This window comes from Palaemon carinicauda, chromosome 21 (assembly GCF_036898095.1).
Source record: "Palaemon carinicauda isolate YSFRI2023 chromosome 21, ASM3689809v2, whole genome shotgun sequence".
Taxonomy (NCBI): Eukaryota; Metazoa; Arthropoda; class Malacostraca; order Decapoda; family Palaemonidae; genus Palaemon; species Palaemon carinicauda.
The window spans coordinates 84,242,860-84,261,685 of NC_090745.1; the positions used below are offsets into that span (position 1 = coordinate 84,242,860).

The following is an 18,826-nucleotide window of genomic DNA, read 5'->3' on the forward strand; positions in this document are numbered from 1 at the left end:
GTTTTGACTTTCTCTTCCTTTCTACATCTGATTTGAAAGAAACATCACTTCCTTTAAGATATACAGATCACCAAATTGGAATTATAAAATTGATATTGATCAAACTTCCGTAAAAAGTGACAATCTTTAAGATCAGATTTTCTAAGTGGAATCACATTGTAATCTGTTTAGAGAATTGAAGGATGCTTACCTTGAATTTATTCATGTAATTCCTCACTGTCTCAACAGCACAGTAAATCTCCTCCACACAATTCTTGAAAGCTGCAAGAGAACGAGAAGATTTCTCAACAATAACACAAATACACAATGAACTCAGATTCATTCTTTCAAGCTCTGAAGAGCTTATTCTCAATAGAGACAATTCAATGGTCACACATCGTTCAGGCTAGAAATATATAATGTAACAGATTTGACATACCTATCTCACTTGGTAGATTTTCATCACCTTCCAGCTTTGGGGCTCCAGCATCAGCCCAGTAGTGCCACGAAATGCTTAGAGGGCCGCATCTATATCCACCAAAGTAAGGCTTGCTGCAAACAATATTTGCATTGCAGCTCGACGAGGCTTCACAAATGCAGCGCAAACATTTGGCCTCCTTTTCTGCGTCACTCATATTACCTAGAAACAAATCACTTTATAGCGCAGTACCTCGACTTAATTCTATTTATGGGGATTGGGCCATATTCCCTAGTTTTGGAACCATAAGTGAGAAAAGGGGAACAGTAGGAAAAGTGATGAGAGCAGGGAAAGTGGGAAAAGAAGTTAAGAGAGGAAACGTCGGGATAGAAGTGAGAAGAGGGAAAATTAGGGAAAGAAGTGAAAAGAGAGGAAGTAAGGAAAGAATTGAGTGAAAGAAGGAAGGGGGAAAGGGGATATGTAGGGATGAATGTAGGAAGACAGGAGATGTAGAGATGGAAGTAGGGGGAGGGAAGAAGTGGAGAAGAGGTAGGGAAGAAGTAGGGAAGGAAGTGGAGAGAGGTAAAAAGTAGGGAAAGAAGTAAGGAGGTGTGAAAAGTTGGGAAAGATATTGGGAGGGAAAAACAGGGGAGGAAGTGGGAAAGGGGATATGCAGGGATGAATGTATGAAGAGGGGAAAAGTAGGGAAGTGAGTGGGAAGAGGGAAAAAGTAGTGAAGAGGCAGGGAATGAAGTAAAGAAGAGGTAGGGAGGAAGTAGGGAAGGATGTGGGGAGAGGAAAAATGTAGGGAAGGAAGTGGGGAGAGGGAAAAAGTACAGAAGAGGTAGGGAAGGAAGTGGGGAGAGGCAATAAATAGGGAAGGAGATAGGGAGAGGCAAGAAGTAGGGAAGGAGGTGGGGAGAGGAAAAAGTGAGGAAAAAAGTTGGGGCAGATGTAGGAAGGTGTGAAAAGTTGGGAAGGATATTGAGAGGGAAAAATAGGGGAGGAAGTGGGAAAGGGGTTATGTAAGGATGAATGTAGGATGAAGGGAGAAGTAGAGAAGGAAGTGGGGAGAGGGAAGAAGTAGAGATGAGGTAAGGAAGGAAGCGAGGAGAGGGAAGAAGTACAGAAGAGGTAGGGAAGAAAGTGGGGAGAGGGAAGAAATAGAGAAGAGATAAGGAAGGAAGTGGGGAGAGGGATGAAGAAGAGAAGAGGTGAGGAAGAAAGTGAAGAGAAGGGAGAAGTACATAAGAGGTAGGGAAGAAAGTGGGGAGAAGGATGAAGTAGAGAGGAGGTAACGAAGGGAGTGGGGAGAGGGAAGAAGTACAAAAGTCGTAGGGAAGAAACTAGGGAGAGTGAAAAAGAAGAAAAGGGGTAAGGAAGGAAGTGAGGAGAGGGAAGAAGTATAGAAGAGGTGGGGAAGCAAGAAGGAAGAGGGATGAAATAGAGAAAAGGTAAGGAAGGAAGTGAGAAGAGGGAAAAAGTACAAAAGAAGTAGGGAAGAAAGTGGGGAGAGGGATGAAGTAGAGAAGAGGTAAGGGAGTGCGGAGAGGGAAGAAGTACAGAAGAGGTAGAGAAGGAAGTGGGGAGAGGGATGAAGTAGAGAAGAGGTAAGGGAGTGCGGAGAGGGAAGAAGTACAGAAGAGGTAGAGAAGGAAGTGGGGAGATGGAAGAAGTAGAGAAGAGGTAAGGGAGTGTGGAGAGGGAAGAAGTACAGAAGAGGTAGAGAAGGAAGTGGGGAGATGGAAGAAGTAGAGAAGAAGTAAGGAAGGAAGTGAGGAGAGGGAAGGAAGTGGAGAGAGGGAAAAAGTACAAAAGAGGTAGGGGAGAAAGTGGGGAGAGGGATGAAGTGGAGAAGAGGTAAGGAAGGAAGCAAGGAGAAGGAAAAAGTACAAAAGAGGTAGTAAAGAAAGTGGGGAGAGGGATGAAGTAGAAAAGAGGTAACGAAGGGAGTGAGGAGAGGGAAGAAGTACAAAATAGGTAGGGAAGAAAATGGGGAGAGTGAAGAAGTAGAGAAGAGGTAAGGAAGGGAGTGAGAAGAGGGAAGAAATACTAAAAAAGTAGGGAAGGAAGTGGGAATAGGGATAAAATAGAGAAAAGGAAAGGAAGGAAGTGAGGAGGGAAGAAGTAGAGAAGCAGTGAGGAAGAAAGTGGGGAGAGGGATGAAGTAGAGATGTAAGGGAGTGAGGAGAGGGAAGAAGTATAGAAGAGGTAGAGAAGGAAGTGGGGAGAGGGAAGAAGTAGAGAAGAGGTAGGGAAGGAAGTGAGGAGAGGGTAGAAGTACAGAAGAGGTAGGGAAGAAAGGGTGGAGAGGGATGAAGTAAAGAAGAGGTAAGGAAGGAAGTGAGGAGAGGGAAGAAGTACAGAGAGGTAAGGAAGGAAATGGGGAAAGCGGGGAAGTAGAAAAGAGGTAAAGAAGGAAGTGAGGAGACAGAAGAAGTACAGAAGAGGTAGGGAAGGAGGTGGGGAGAGGGATGAAGTAGAGAAGAGATAAATAAGGAAGTGAGGAGACAGGAGAAGTACAGAAGAGGTAGAAAAGAAAGTGGGGAGAGGGATGAAGTAGAGAAGAAGTAAGGAAGGGAGTGAGGAGAGGGAAGAATTACAGAAGAGATAGAAAAGGAAGTGGGAAGAGGGATGAAATAGAGAAGGGGTAAGGAAGGAAGTGAGGAGAGGGAAGAAGTAGAGAAGCAGTGAGGAAGAAAGTGGGGAGTGGGATGAAGTAGAGATGTAAGGGAGTGAGGAGAGGGAAGAAGTACAAAAGAGGTAGAGAAGGAAGTGGGGAGAGGGAAAAAGTAGAGAAGAGGTAAGGAAGGAAGTGAGGAGAGGGTAGAAGTACAGAAGAGGTAGGGAAGAAAGGGTGGAGAGGGATGAAGTAGAGAAGAGGTAAGGAAAGAAGTAAGGAGAGGGAAGAAGTACAGAGAGGTAAGGAAGGAAATGGGGAGAGCGGGGAAGTAGATAAGAGGTAAAAAAGGAAGTGAGGAGAAGCAAGAAGTACAGAAGAGGTAGGAAGGGAGGTGGGGAGAGGGATGAAGTAGAGAAGAGATAAAGATGGAAGTGAGGAAAGGGAAGAAGTACAAAAGAGGTAGAGAAGAAAGTGGGGAGAGGGATGAAGTAGAGAAAAAGTAAGTAAGGGAGTGAGGAGAGGGAAGAATTACAGAAGAGATAGAACAGGAAGTAGGGAGAGGGTAGAAGTAGAGAAGAGGTAAGGAAGGAAGTGAGGAGAGGGAAGAAGTACAGAAGAGGTAGGGAAGGAAGTGGAGAGGGGGATGAAGTAGAGAAGAGGTAAGGAAGGAAATGAGGAGAGGGAATAAGTAGAGAAGAAGTAGGGAAGGATGTGGGGAGAGGGATGGAGTAGAGAAGAGGTAAGGAAGGAAGTGAGGAGAGGGAAGGAGTAGAGAAAAGGTAAGGAAGGAAGTGAGGAGAGGGAAGAAGTACGGAAGAAGTACGGAAGAGGTAGGGAAGAAAGTTGGGAGAGGGATGAAGGAGAAAAGAGGCAAGGGAGGAAGTGAGGAGAGGGAAGAAGTACAGAAAAGGTAAGGAAGGAATTAGGGAGAGGGATGAAGTGAAGAAGAAGTAAGGAAGGAAGTGAGGAGAGGGAAGAAGTAGAGAAGACGTAGGGAAGGAAGTGGGGAGAGGGATGAAGTAGAAAAAAGGTAAGTAAGGAAGTGAGGAGAGGGAAGAATAGAGAAGAGGTAGGGAAGAAAGTGGGGAGAGTGATGGAGTAGAGAAGGGGTAAGGAAGTGGGGAGATGGAAGAAGTGCAGAAGACGTACGGAAGGAAGTGGGGAGAGAGTTGAAGTAGGGAAGAGGTAAGGAAGGAAGTGAAGAGAGAGAAGAAATACAGAAGCGGTAGGGAAGGAAGTGGTGAGAGGGATGAAGTAGAGAAGAGGTAATAAAGGAAGTGAGGCCAGGCAAGAAGTACAGAAGAGGTAGGGAAGAAAGTGGAGAGAGGGATGAAGTAGAGAAGATGTAAGGAAGGGAGTGAGGAGAAGGAAAAAGTACAGAAGAGGTGGGGAAGAAAGTGAGGAGAGGGATGAAGTAGAGAAAAGGTAAGGAAGGGAGTGAGGAGAGGGAAAAAGTACAGTAGAGGTAGGGAAGGGAGTGGGGAAAGGGAAGAACTCGAGAAGAGGTAAGGAAAGAGGTGAGGAGAGGGAAGAAGTAGGAAAGAGGTTGGGAATGAAAGTGGGGAGAGGGAAGTAGAAAATAGGTAGGGAAGGGAGTGGGGAGAGGGAAGAATTACAGAAGAAGTAAGGAAGAAAGTGAGGAGAAGGATAAAGTAGAGAAAAGGAAGTGAGGAGAGGGAAGAAGAACGGAAGAGGTGGGGAAGAGAGTGGGGAGAGGGAAGAAGTAGAAAAGAGGTAGGGAAGGAAGTGGGGAGAGGGTAGAAGTAGAGAAGATGTAAGGAAGGGAGTGAGGAGAGGGAAGAAATACAGTAGAGGTAGGGAAGGAAGTGGGGAGAGGGAAGAAGTACAGAAGAGGTAGGGAAGAAACTGGGGAGAGGGATGAAGTAGAGAAGAGGTAAGGAAGGAAGCGAGGAGAGGGAAGAAGTACAGTAGTGGTAGGGAAGGAAGTGGGGAGAGGGATGAAGTAGAAAAGATGTAAGGAAGGGAGTGAGGAGAGGGAAGAAGGACAGTAGAGGTAGGGAAGGAAGTGGGGAGAGGGAAGAAGTACAGAAGAGGTAGGGAAGAAACTGGGGAGAGGGGTGAAGTAGAGAAGAGGTAAGGAAGGAAGCAAGGAGAGGGAAGAAGTACAGTAGAGTTAGGGAAGGAAGTGGGGAGAGGAAAGAAGTAGAGAAGAGGTAGGGAAGGAAGTGGGGAGAGGGATGAAGTGGAGAAGAGGTAGGGAAGGGAGTGGGGAGAGGGAAAAAGTACAGTAGAGGTAGGGAAGGGAGTGGGGAGAGGGAAGAACTCGAAAAGAGGCAAGGGAAGAGGTGAGGAGAGGGAAGAAGTAGAAAAGAGGTTGGGAATGAAAGTGGGGAGAGGGAAGAAGTAGAAAAGAGGTAGGGAAGGGAGTGGGGAGAGGGAAGAATTACAGAAGAAGTAAGGAAGAAAGTGGGGAGAGGGATGAAGTATAGAAAAGGTAAGGAAGGAAGTGAGGAGAGGGAAGAAGAACGGAAGAGGTGGGGAATAGAGTGGGGAGAGGGAAGAAGTAGAAAAGAGGTAGGGAAGGATGTGGGGAGAGGGAAGAAGTAGAGAAGAGGTAGGAATGGAAGTGGGGAGAGGGAGGAAGTAGAGAATATGTAAGGAAGGGAGTGAGGAGAGTGAAGAAATAAAGTAGAGGTAGGGAAGGAAGTGGGGAGAGGGAAGAAGTACAGAAGAGGTAGGGAAGAAAGTGGGGAGAGGGATGAAGTAAAGAGTAAAGGAAGGAAGTGAGGAGAGGGAAGAAGTAGAGAAGCAGTGAGGAAAAAAGTGGGGAGAGGAATGAAGTATAGATGTAAGGGAGAGAGGAGAGGGAAGAAGTATAGAAGAGGTAGAGAAGGAAGTGGGGAGAGGGAAGAAGTAGAGAAGAGGTAGGGAAGGAAGTGAGGAGAGGGATGAAGTAGAGAAGAAGTAAGGGTGTGAGGAGAGGGAAGAAGTACAGAAGAGGTAGAGAAGGAAGTGGGGAGAGGGAAGAAGTAGAGAAGAGGTAAGGAAGGAAGTGAGGAGAGGGTAGAAGTACAGAAGAGGTAGGGAAGAAAGGGTGGAGAGGGATGAAGTAGAGAAGAGGTAAGGAAGGAAGTGAGGAGAGGGAAGAAGTAAAGAAGAGGTAAGGAAGGAAATGGCGAGAGCGGGGAAGTAGAGAAGAGGTAAAGAAGGAAGTGAGGAGAAGCAAAAAGTACAGAAGAGGTAGGGAAGGAGGTGGGGAGGGGAATGAAGTAGAGAAGAGATAAATAAGGAAGTGAGGAGAGGGAAGAAGTACAGAAGAGGTAGAAAAGAAAGTGGGGAGAGGGATGAAGTAGAGAAGAAGTAAGGAAGGGAGTGAAGAGAGGGAAGAATTACAGAAGAGATAGAAAAGGAAGTGGGGAGAGGGTAGAAGTAGAGAAGAGGTAAGGAAGGAAGTGAGGAGAGGGAAGAAGTACAGAAGAGGTAGGGAAGGAAGTGGGGAGAGGGATGAAATAGAGAAGAGTAAGGATGGAAGTGAGGAGAGGAAAGAAGTACAGAAAAGGTAGAAAAGGAATTGGTGAGAGGGATTTAGTAGAGAAGAGGTAAGGAAGGAAATGAAGAGAGGGAAGAAGTAGAGAAGAAGTAGGGAAGGATGTGGGGAGAGGGATGAAGTAGAGAAGAGGTAAGGAAGGAAGTGAGGAGAGGGAAGAAGCACGGAAGAGGTAGGGAAGAAAGTTGGGAGAGGGATGAAGGAGAAAATAGGCAAGGAAGGAAGTGAGGAGAGGGAAGAAGTACAGAAAAGGTAAGGAAGGAATTAGGGAGAGGGATGAAGTGAAGAAGAAGTAAGGAAGGAAGTGAGGAGAGGGAAGAAGTAGAGAAGACGTAGGGAAGGAAGTGGGGAGAGGGATGAAGTAGAAAAAAGGTAAGTAAGGAAGTGAGGAGAGGGAAGAATAGAGAAGAGGTAGGGAAGAAAGTGGGGAGAGGGATGGAGTAGAGAAGGGGTACGGAAGTGGGGAGAGGGAAAAAGTGCAGAAGACGTATGGAAGGAAGTGGGGAGAGAGTTGAAGTAGGGAAGAGTTAAGGAAGGAAGTGAAGAGAGGAGAAATACAGAAGCGGTAGGGAAGGAAGTGGTGAGAGGGATGAAGTAGAGAAGAGGTAATGAAGGAAGTGAGGCCAGGCAAGAAGTACAGAAGAAGTATGGAAGAAAGTGGAGAGAGGGATGAAGTAGAGAAGAGGTAAGGAAGGGAGTGAGGAGAAGGAAAAAGTACAGAAGAGGTGGAGAAGAAAGTGAGGAGAGGGATGAAGTAGAGAAAAGGTAAGGAAGGGAGTGAGGAGAGGGAAAAAGTACAGTAGAGGTAGGGAAGGGAGTGGGGAGAGGGAAGAACTCAAGAAGAGGTAAGGAAAGAGGTGAGGAGAGGGAAAAAGTAGAGAAGAGGTTGGGAATGAAAGTGGGGAGAGGGAAGTAGAAAATAGGTAGGGAAGGGAGTGGGGAGAGGGAAGAATTACCCAAGAAGTAGGGAAGAAAGTGAGGAGAAGGATAAAGTAGAGAAAAGGAAGTGAGGAGAGGGAAGAAGAACGGAAGAGGTGGGGAAGAGAGTGGGGAGAGGGAAGAAATAGAAAATAGGTAGGGAAGGGAGTGGGGAGAGGGAAGAATTACAGAAGAAGTAGGGAAGAAAGTGAGGAGAAGGATAAAGTAGAGAAAAGGAAGTGAGGAGAGGGAAGAAGAACGGAAGAGGTGGGCAAGAGAGTGGGGAGAGGGAAGAAGTAGAAAAGAGGTACGGAAGGAAGTGGGGAGAGGGAAGAAGTAGAGAAAAGGTAAGGAAGGGAGTGAGGAGAGGAAAGAAATATAGTAGAGGCAGGGAAGGAAGTGGGGAGAGGGAAGAAATACAGAAGAGGTAGGGAAACAAGTGGGGAGAGGGATGAAGTAGAGAAGTGGTAAGGAAGGGAGTGAGGAGAGGGAAGAAGTACAGTAGAGGTAGGGAAGGAAGTGGGGAGAGGTAAGAAGTACAGAAGAGGTAGGGAAGAAATTGGGGAGAGGGATGAAGTAGAGAAGAGGTAAGGAAGGAAGCAAGGAGAGGGAAGAAGTAGTTAGGGAAGGAAGTGGGGAGAGGAAAGAAGTAAAAAAGAGGTAGGGAAGGAAGTGGGGAGAGGGATGAAGTGGAGGAGAGGTAGAGAAGGGATTGGGGAGAGGGAAGAAGTACAGAAGATGTAGGGAAGAAAGTGAGGAGAGGGATGAAGTAGAGAAAAGGTAAGGAAGGGAGTGAGGAGAGAGAAAAAGTACAGTAGAGGTAGGGAAGGGAGTGGGGAGAGGGAAGAACTCAAGAAGAGGTAAGGAAAGAGGTGAGGAGAGGGAAGAAGTAGAGAAAAGGTTGGTAATGAAAGTGGGGAGAGGGGAGAAGTAGAAAAAGGGTAGGGAAGGGAGTGGGGAGAGGGAAGAATTACAGAAGAAGTAGGGAAGAAAGTGGGGAGAAGGATATAGAGAAAAGGTAAGGAAGGAAGTGAGGAGAGGGAAGAAGAACGGAAGAGGTGGGGAAGAGAGTAGGGAGAGGGAAGAAGTAGAAAAGAGGTAGGGAAGGAAGTGGGGAGAGGGAAGAAGTAGAGAAGAGGTAGGAAAGGAAGTGGGGAGAGTGAGGAAGTAGAGAAGATGTAAGGAAGGGAGTGAGGAGAGGGAAGAAATACAGTAGAGGTAGGGAAGGAAGTGGGGAGAGGGAAGAAGTACAGAAGAGGTAGGGAAGAAAGTGGGGAGAGGGATGAAGTAGAGAAGAGGTAAGGAAGGAAGCGAGGAGAGGGAAGAAGTACAGTAGAGGTAGGGAAGGAAGTGGGGAGAGGAAAGAAGTAGAGAAGAGGTAGGGAATGAAGTGGGGAGAAGGATGAAGTAGAGAAGATGTAAGGAAGGGAGTGAAGAGAGGGAAGAAGTACAGTAGAGGTAGGGAAGGAAGTGGGGAGAGGGAAGAAGTACAGAAGAGGTTGGGAAGAAAGTGGGGAGAGGGGTGAAGTAGAGAAGAGGTAAGGAAGGAAGTGGGGAGAAAGAAAAAAGTAGCGAAAGAAGTAGGTTGGTGTTAAAAGTTGGGAAAGATATTGGGAGGGAAAAAATAGGGAAGGAAGTGGGAAAGGGGATATGTAGGGATGAATGTAGGAAGAGGGGAGAAGTAGGGAAGGAAGTGGGAAGAGGGAAAAAGTAAAGAAGAGGTAGGGAAGGAAGTAGAGAAGAGGTAGGGAAGAAGTAGGGAAGTAAGTGGGGAGAGGAAAAATGTAAGGAAAAAAGTAGGGAAAGAAGTAGGGAGGTGTGAAAAGTTGGGCAGGATATTGGGAGGGAAAAATAGGGGAGGAAGTGGGAAACGGGATATTTAGGGATGAATTTGGGAAGACAGAAAAATTAGGGAAGGACTTGGGAAATGGTGATAGGCAGGGAAGGAAGTGGGGCGGGGAAAAAGAGGGAAGTGGGAAGATGGGGTATGTAGGGATGAATGTAGGAAGAGGAAAATAGTAGGGATGAAAGTGGGAAGAGGAAAGTAGTAGTGATGAATGTGGGAAGAAGGGAAAGTTAAGAGGGAATACGGAGAGATGAATGTGGGACGAGGGAAGAAGTAGAGAGAAGAGGTAGGGGGAGGGAAAAATTAGGGAAGGAAGGGGGAAGAGGACAGAAGTAAGGAAAGAAGTTGGGAGAAGGGGAAAAGTAGGAGACTAAAATGTGAGAGCATCCTGGGGCTAAAGGGACACTGTTAAGGTCAACCAGAAGTAAGGAAAGAAGTGGGGAGAAGGGGAAAAGTAGTAGACTAAAATGTGAGAGCATCCTGGGGCTAAAGGGACACTGTTAAGGTCAACCAGAAGTAAGGAAAGAAGTGGGGAGAAGGGGAAAAGTAGTAGACTAATATGTGAGAGCATCCTGGGGCTAAAGGGACACTGTTAAGGTCAACCAGAAGTAAGGAAAGAAGTGGGGAGAAGGGGAAAAGTAGTAAACTAAAATGTGAGAGCATCCTGGGGCTAAAGGGACACTGTTAAGGTCAACCAGAAGTAAGGAAAGAAGTGGGGAGAAGGGGAAAAGTAGTAGACTAGAATGTGAGAGCATCCTGGGGCTAAAGGGACACTGTTAAGGTCAACCAGAAGTAAGGAAAGAAGTGGGGAGAAGGGGAAAAGTAGTAGACTAGAATGTGAGACCATCCTGGGGCTAAAGGGACACTGTTAAGGTCAACCAGAAGTAAGGAAAGAAGTGGGGAGAAGGGGAAAAGTAGTAGACTAAAATGTGAGAGCATTCTGGGGCTAAAGGGACACTGTTAAGGTCAACCAGAAGTAAGGAAAGAAGTGGGGAGAAGGGGAAAAGTAGTAGACTAAAATGTGAGAGCATTCTGGGGCTAAAGGGACACTGTTAAGGTCAACCAGAAGTAAGGAAAGAAGTGGGGAGAAGGGGAAAAGTAGTAGACTAAAATGTGAGAGCATCCTGGGGCTAAAGGGACACTGTTAAGGTCAACCAGAAGTAAGGAAAGAAGTGGGGAGAAGGGGAAAAGTAGGAGACTAAAATGTGAGAGCATCCTGGGGCTAAAGGGACACTGTTAAGGTCAACCAGAAGTAAGGAAAGAAGTGGGGAGAAGGGGAAAAGTAGGAGACTAAAATGTGAGAGCATCCTGGGGCTAAAGGGACACTGTTAAGGTCAACCAGAAGTAAGGAAAGAAGTGGGGAGAAGGGGAAAAGTAGGAGACTAAAATTTGAGAGCATCCTGGGGCTAAAGGGACACTGTTAAGGTCAACCAGAAGTAAGGAAAGAAGTGGGGAGAAGGGGAAAAGTAGGAGACTAAAATTTGAGAGCATCCTGGGGCTAAAGGGACACTGTTAAGGTCAACCAGAAGTAATGAAAGAAGTGGGGAGAAGGGGAAAAGTAGTAAACTAAAATGTGAGAGCATCCTGGGGCTAAAGGGACACTGTTAAGGTCAACCAGAAGTAAGGAAAGAAGTGGGGAGAAGGGGAAAAGTAGGAGACTAAAATGTGAGAGCATCCTGGGGCTAAAGGGACACTGTTAAGGTCAACCAGAAGTAAGGAAAGAAGTGGGGAGAAGGGGAAAAGTAGGAGACTAAAATGTGAGAGCATCCTGGGGCTAAAGGGACACTGTTAAGGTCAACCAGAAGTAAGGAAAGAAGTGGGGAGAAGGGGAAAAGTAGTAGACTAAAATGTGAGAGCATCCTGGGGCTAAAGGGACACTGTTAAGGTCAACCAGAAGTAAGGAAAGAAGTGGGGAGAAGGGGAAAAGTAGTAGACTAAAATGTGAGAGCATCCTGGGGTTAAAGGGACACTGTTAAGGTCAACCAGAAGTAAGGAAAGAAGTAGGGAGAAGGGGAAAAGTAGTAGACTAAAATGTGAGAGCATCCTGGGGTTAAAGGGACACTGTTAAGGTCAACCAGAAGTAAGGAAAGAAGTGGGGAGAAGGGGAAAAGTAGGAGACTAAAATTTGAGAGCATCCTGGGGCTAAAGGGACACTGTTAAGGTCAACCAGAAGTAAGGAAAGAAGTGGGGAGAAGGGGAAAAGTAGGACACTAAAATGTGAGAGCATCCTGGGGCTAAAGGGACACTGTTAAGGTCAACCAGAAGTAAGGAAAGAAGTGGGGAGAAGGGGAAAAGTAGTAGACTAAAATGTGAGAGCATCCTGGGGCTAAAGGGACACTGTTAAGGTCAACCAGAAGTAAGGAAAGAAGTGGGGAGAAGGGGAAAAGTAGGAGACTAAAATGTGAGAGCATCCTGGGGCTAAAGGGACACTGTTAAGGTCAACCTGTAATGCTTACAGTACACTGCGTGAGATGCACTGATAACAATTACCCCAGTCTCAGCTACTCATTTCGTGGGTAATTTGTGTATCTAATTTCCCTTTTCATCTCATCTTTGCCCGTTGTTTTTACTTACTGTAATAAAGAATTTTCAACAAGAATATGTGAAAGCAGATTAATAATACATGAGAGCAATGGGAGAAAACTTTGCTGCTCTTGGCTGCTGTCAGAGATGCCTCCCACAGTCACAGGAAATGAGAACGATCTTTGAAAAGTAGAATCCAAACAGAGCAGTGGAGGTTTTCATTCGTCAAACTACTATCAAAATTCCGAAAAACCGACAGTCAATCGTCAAAAATCAAAACTTGATAATATACAATTATAAAGTCATACAATAGCACCTTAAATTCTTTGTAGTGGGGGATGAAATAACCCGGAGGTTAATTCCTCGCATTGTTGTTAGCTATTCTGCAAATAGCTAGATTAGTCTAGATTAGTGCACTTTCTACAAATTCTGTAAACAGACGGCATTTTATAGTTGAAATTAACAAATAACTTTTTTAATATTATGAAGGGGTGCTGAACCCGACAAAAAAAAAAAAAAAATGTGCCACCTAGAAAATTTTGATCTTCACTTATAATGCAGATTCAAAATTGCTGCCAAAAATCTTAATTTAAATCACGCTATATATGGACATATTCACATTAAATCATTATAGTCTAATGATAAACATCTCCATCATCTGCATTAAATTTTGTTAAACAGAGCAACAATAATCGATGTATGAAATGTCTTTATATGTATTTATTTAATCTGTTGATTAATTTAACCGTTAAACCAAATAACACCACAATCAATAGCAACCATAATTTTTGGCTTACTACTATTATGGTACTTGGTAGAGTGATATCTTCAAAATATGGTTTATTAGCATAATTTCAAATGTAGAAAAATTAAATAATTGTTCATGAAAAAAGCAGTGTTAACATGTAATCTAATTCTTATTTTGGAATATCAACATTGATATACAAAATGATACATTGCTAATTGAAAACGAGATATACATTTTAAAGCTTTTGTCACTTTACTGCGAGTTAAGACAAGCAAGACTGGTTTGACATTTGCATAAAATAGTGCAGCCCTACATTTACAATGAAACCCCCCCCCCCTGTGTAACACCAAACCACGGAACAATGACATGTTGATGTCCTTCTCTGTGGAGGTACAGTTCAAGTTGTAACTCGTGGTTCATACTTAAAGCCAGAGTTTGTCTTAATCCATCCAGTATCTTCTGTATTTGGCAGAATTGGAACAGTTCTGTTTGCATGGCGCCAAACTGCTGCTTGCAAATGGGTTCTGGCTATACGGAATTTTTCAGCATTATTGTTGGAGGAAGGGCATCAACGCATCTCAAGTGATATGAAGCATATGTTATTTTCAACAAACAAACAAATCTTCATTGTAGTAATCGTAGAATAGCCAAACATATTGATCGAATGTTATTGTAACACCAAGAGTGAAACATGGGCCTCATTGCATGTATCCTTGTCGTCTTCATACACATGGCACAGGAGGGTTTCTGCAGCATTTGTAGCCTCTTCTGTCAGTGAGTCTTGTCCTAATGCTGTGAAGAGAGCGCTGTTTCACAAATGCTTTCCTAGTAGTTGGCTTGCCATATCCACTCAAAAATGATGTGGTATCACATCCCATCAGGGCATGAAAGGGAAACAAGTTCATGAGCTGTATACATGGGTGTTTCTGCTGTAATGTGTTATTACTTCATAGATTGGTATATATTTTTTATCCTTGGATGTACCTGCTTTCATCCATATATTTGCAGCAGGGGCTGTTGAATAATGTACAGCCAGAACGAGAAGTACATCTGTGTCGCATGCAACTATAAAAATATTTTCCATTTTTATGTTTTAACATAGGAGGACAATTCGATATAGGCTTATGCTATTGTTTGATGATTTAACATTGGAGGACAATTCGATATAGGCTTATGCTATTGTTTGATGATTTAACTTGAGTAGGACCATGGAAGGCTCTAGAAACCACAACAGATTTATCAGTAGGTGCTTATTTAATGAGTTCATCGCCCAGGAATCTAGTTAAGTCCTTATTATCTGGATGGAATATAAAGCTAGGCATATTGCAGGAAGAGGAACATTTCGGTTTTTCTTATAATCCTTTCTGATTTGTAATATTTTTAACGCATATCTCGAGTCTGACATTTGATTGAATATTCCCTATCCTGATCAAATATCACATCTATCCTTTCAAAATCCTTGCTTGATTGAAGAATAGATCAAACAAATAGATCTGCGAGGTCACCAAAGTTTGGACTCAAAATGGTTTCCCTAATGATATGACTCTAGCTTGCTCATCATTGATAATAGCTGAATTAGTGGCTGAAAATACATTGTAGATGCCATTTGACCTATTTACATAGTATTTCTTGTAATTGGGATTTGTTTCCAGTTAGTAGAATTGTTTGCTTATGCTGTAATATGTCAGCCAGATCCACATTTCTGCCAATATGATAAACTGTAATCATCTGCTGAAATATCTTTTTATATCAGCTTCAGTTGTGCTTAATTTACCGGCTATTGCTTTATTTGAGTCAGTCCGATACAAGTCAACATAAGTCTCTCGATCCGATTTCATAAGGGGACTATGAAAACGTAGTTTGGTTTATCCTTCATAACTGGACTCTTCGGCAATTAACAAGGAGTATGCAATTTTAAGTGAAACCTGGTGTCTTCTAGAAATATTTTGCTGAACCTTAGATTTATTTTCAAGGCAGAATACACCCTTCTTGAAGATTACTGACCAGCTTTGATTCATTCTCATTGTCACGGTTCCCTCAACGAATCTGTGCTTGATTGAATTGAATTTACTTTACTCTTAGTCCCAAATAGTAAATGTGTTTTCTCCATAATCTCTGCAACATATGTGAAGAGCTGATTCCTTCGTGATTCCAACTGTATCACCACCCGCAAACCTTTTCTCCAGCCTCCAACCACTCTTGTGCATGATTTGGATCCACTTCAGAAAATCTGTGTTTAGACCATCTAACTGTCCAATTTCCCTTATGGAATTCTTCTTGTACCTCAGCGGGTAATTCTTGCATTAGATGTCCTTCTTGTGTTCTGGGTGGCTATATTAAGCTTGGCCAATTTGCAGTCAGAGGAACGTTTATGTTTTGATCAAAATCCTTTCTGATCTGTAATGCTTTTTTTGTAAGTATATCTTATGTCTGATATTTAATTGGATATTCCCTACTGATCAAATCTAACCTCTAAAAATAAAAAGGTAAAATAATCGCATGTCCTCAGATACAACGGGAAATAAAAAATCAATCTATTCTTGTCCATTTCATAAAACATATGAACGCTCTGAAAACGTAATGAAATACCTTTAGAATGATTAAATATACATTTTTTTTATTTAATAAACTATTATTCTTCGTGTGAATGAATATATGTGACAGAATTCCCGTCAAGTATTTCCTTTGTAAAATTAGAACTAATTCATCTACTTAATTTTGAAAAAGAAATTGTCAGCTATCGGCCATTTTTAATATGAAAATACCATTTTTCAGCTTGGCAGACCTTATTTTCACAATGAGCACACCAAAACTATACTAATAAGCGGTCTGCCAATCTTAACTGTAAAAGCCGTTTGTTGTATAATGATGGACATTACAGTTTTAACGTAACTACTGATGACCTTCGGAATAATTTCCGTTTCCATTTGACTTCTTATGTTGCCATACGGCGGAGTCATTGTGAGTATCAGGCCTTTTAAAACATATCTCCACACATTAGAATATTCTGATATAAAATAATGATACATCAGATAGCGATGGTGACAGCTGACGCTATGACGCCATTTTATATAAATAAATCTGTTACCGATACAATACAACATAAATGTGCATCAAAATGAGACTTGAATGTTGTTACCTGCGCCACTGCTTAGGATCAAGCACAGTGGTTGCATGAGTGGGTGTTATAGGAAAAGTCGAATAAGATTCTAGAATCCAGACTTTCCAGTTGGACATGGGGAGAGGGGGGGGGGTGGGAGTTAGGTTACTGCTTGCCAACTGAAGTATATAAATAACTCTGAGCATCATCATCATCTCTCTCTCTCTCTCTCTCTCTCTCTCTCTCTCTCTCTCTCTCTCTCTCTCTCACAAAAGATCGACTGTCTTGGGTCAGAGGGTACACTCGGGCACAATATTCTTTCTTATTTCTCTTCCTTTTGTTTTTGTTTTTCAAGTTTTTAGAGGATATATTTATTTTTATGTTGTTACAGTTCTTAAAAAATATTTGTTTTTCTTTGTTTCTTTTCCTCACTGGGCTATCTTCCCTGTTGGAGCCCCTGGGCTTACAGCATCCTGCTTTTCCAGCTAGGGTTATAGTTTAGCAAGTAATAATAATAATAATAATAATAATAATAATAATAATAATAATAATAATAATAATAATACATAGAAATAAAATCGTTCACCTTCCCAAAACTGGCAGAGTAAAAACCAATAAATCATTACCTCAATTAATTAAGGAAATACCTGTAGAGTGCTGGGCGATACCAATGATTTCCTTTCGATACGCTGGCAAGTAATATTTTTCCCAGTATCTAAGTATCGAGCATCGCTACCAAATAAATTTACATTATGAGTACTAACCGTAATTTTGTTGATTAACGTATTTCATTCCCCGACATTTACTTTTATGTCCATTTCAGATTGTAAATTAATATTATGCAGAGGATAATATATCAAGATATGATTTGATAAAAAATAACAGATTTTCATGTAAAGATAGTATAAACATTTTAAAATGAATCCAATAAGAAAACGCTATATAATTTTAAAATTAGCAAAATATTAGACACCATCAGGATGCACCAAAAGGCACATTTAAATACAAATGAAAATTTGATTTTCAAGATTAAATCATTTAGGAAAATAACCTTTTCTTATAGTAAAAATATGAATATACTAATGTAGCCCAAACACTATAATTCATTTCTGTTGGTGAAGCGCTTTTGCGTGCTAGAAAATTAAAAAAATATGTACTTGTAGGTAATAACAAGTCGGCCTAATTCAAACATGAGGAAGCTCAATGGCATGGGATAATCCATAAAGAGATTTAGTATATCGTTCCCAAGAGATATTAAGAGGTACAGATTAAATAAAAGGGATAGCTTGCGAATAACAATACGAAGATAACACCTGTGGCCCGCATTATAGGAAACATAATTGTTCATGCCATTACTACAGATATACATGATTTTCTCAAAGTACTCAAATTATCGATAAATTATTTTCTCAAAGTACTTAAATTATCGATACTTTAAAATCTAAATCGATACTTTCAATACGAGGGTGATATCGGAAGTATCGATACGCCCAGAACGCTGCTAGGAACGACTCCATAGAAAATGGGATGGCAAATCCCGTTTTCTATGCGTCAAAAGTCTTGGGAAAACATAAGTTCCAGTTTTGACCGTACTTTATTACCATTACTCTGTTTCGATTAAGGTAACTTTTCCTTTTTCAATTGTGATGACTTTTTTTATGGCGATGACTGGCAGAAATGAAAAAGTTTTGAAAAGTTAAACTAGGAATCATGTTGATAGTTTGTAGGAAATCCGGGAAACGTCCCCTTAATTTTTTCCTATTGTCATGTCTGATGATCCAGTTCAGATATAATGTACGTGGGTGAGATTAAAAGGGACAAAAAAAAAAAAAGGATGATAGAAAGATGAAGCAATTGCTGTCAGTAAAGATAGATAGAGAAAGGAACATCTTCACTTGTATAGGCATTGTAACTATTTGTGTAAATATCACAGACTACTTTAGAATTAGAAATATTATAGATATCAGGACAGGTAAAGAATAATGGAAACCATGCAAAAAGTTTGTTAATGAAAGGGAGTAAGAGGAAAAATTAAACTAAATGAAAATTATAAACTGCTGAATGCAACCGAGGGTTAAGAAAGGATAAACTGCAAGAACGAGTTTTTTTTCAAAAAGAAGGCTGAACAGTAAGGAATATGTATATAAAGATAATTTGGAAGATGTTAACAAATATGACATATTGGAGTTTTGAGGTGGTTTAATCAAAGTGCTGAAAATGACAGAGGGTTGGTGAGACGTTATGTAGTCTTGGGTGAAGAAGAAATACAGCCACAAAGAATACAGCTTTGAATTTGCGTTATAGTTTTTCATTTTTAAAATTATGCTGCATTGAATATCTAGGTTATAGAAAAACACAATACAAATTAACTAATAAATACTGCAGTAATCTTATATTTGTACATTCATCTACTGTACACTTTAAGAATAAATCGATTTCTTTTGCCAAACTTGTAACCAAATATGTTTTTACCAAATTAAGGTATGTTAAAATGTACTCTGAACATCCTACTCGACATATTTGACATTCAAATAAGGCATCTAATTTGAAAAAGAATCCTGAATAAATACATGCGTCTCTGCCCTATGAGGATACTTATCAATAGATGAGATGAGAATCAGCCAGGAAAACAAATTATCTATGCTCTAAACCGAGGCAATAACACTCAAGGAAAACTAAAGCTATAGAAAAATAACAACTATATAAGTCAATAACTGCAGACTCCACTGATGTGTAACTTACTGGCTTGTAGTAGTCCAACAGCAATGGGAATCCATATACACCATAACCAAGGATGAACGATTCCTGCTGTTCTTACATACTTATACAACATGCTCTTCAACGGACACACGGGATGACAAACTTGAAACTATTTCTCAGATCCGTGTGCAGCACAGAGATTTCTTTCGGAGACGCCTTGCCGCCACTAGATGGTTAAGACCAGTGGGCAAGTCAAGTAGCTTTACACTCATACTCACTCACACACACACACACACACACATGCTCTCTCTCTCTCTCTCTCTCTCTCTCTCTCTCTCTCTCTCTCTCTGTATCCTATATATACATACGTGTGTGTGTAGAGATACATATTCATAAATATAGATTTAAATTTATGTATATACATACATACATTTTATATATATATATATATATGTATATATAT

General features: G+C 41.8%; 1 protein-coding gene across 2 annotated transcripts in view; it reads right to left on the reverse strand.

Annotated features, from left to right (window-relative positions):
- LOC137615302 (invertebrate-type lysozyme 2-like) overlaps positions 1 to 18,625 on the reverse strand; it is a 64,412-nt gene extending 45,787 nt beyond the window's left edge. The window contains exons 1-3 of one of the 2 annotated variants that reach the window (XM_068345056.1): positions 18,406 to 18,624; positions 419 to 619; positions 191 to 261 (exon numbers count right to left, since the gene is read on the reverse strand). In XM_068345056.1, coding sequence (XP_068201157.1) covers positions 191 to 261; positions 419 to 619; positions 18,406 to 18,496 — 363 coding nt within the window. In that variant the 5' untranslated portion in view covers positions 18,497 to 18,624. Of the gene's footprint in view, positions 1 to 190; positions 262 to 418; positions 620 to 18,405 lie in introns of both variants that reach the window. The other variant, XM_068345057.1, reaches the window with a different exon arrangement.
- Between the last annotated feature and the right edge of the window lie 201 nt (positions 18,626 to 18,826).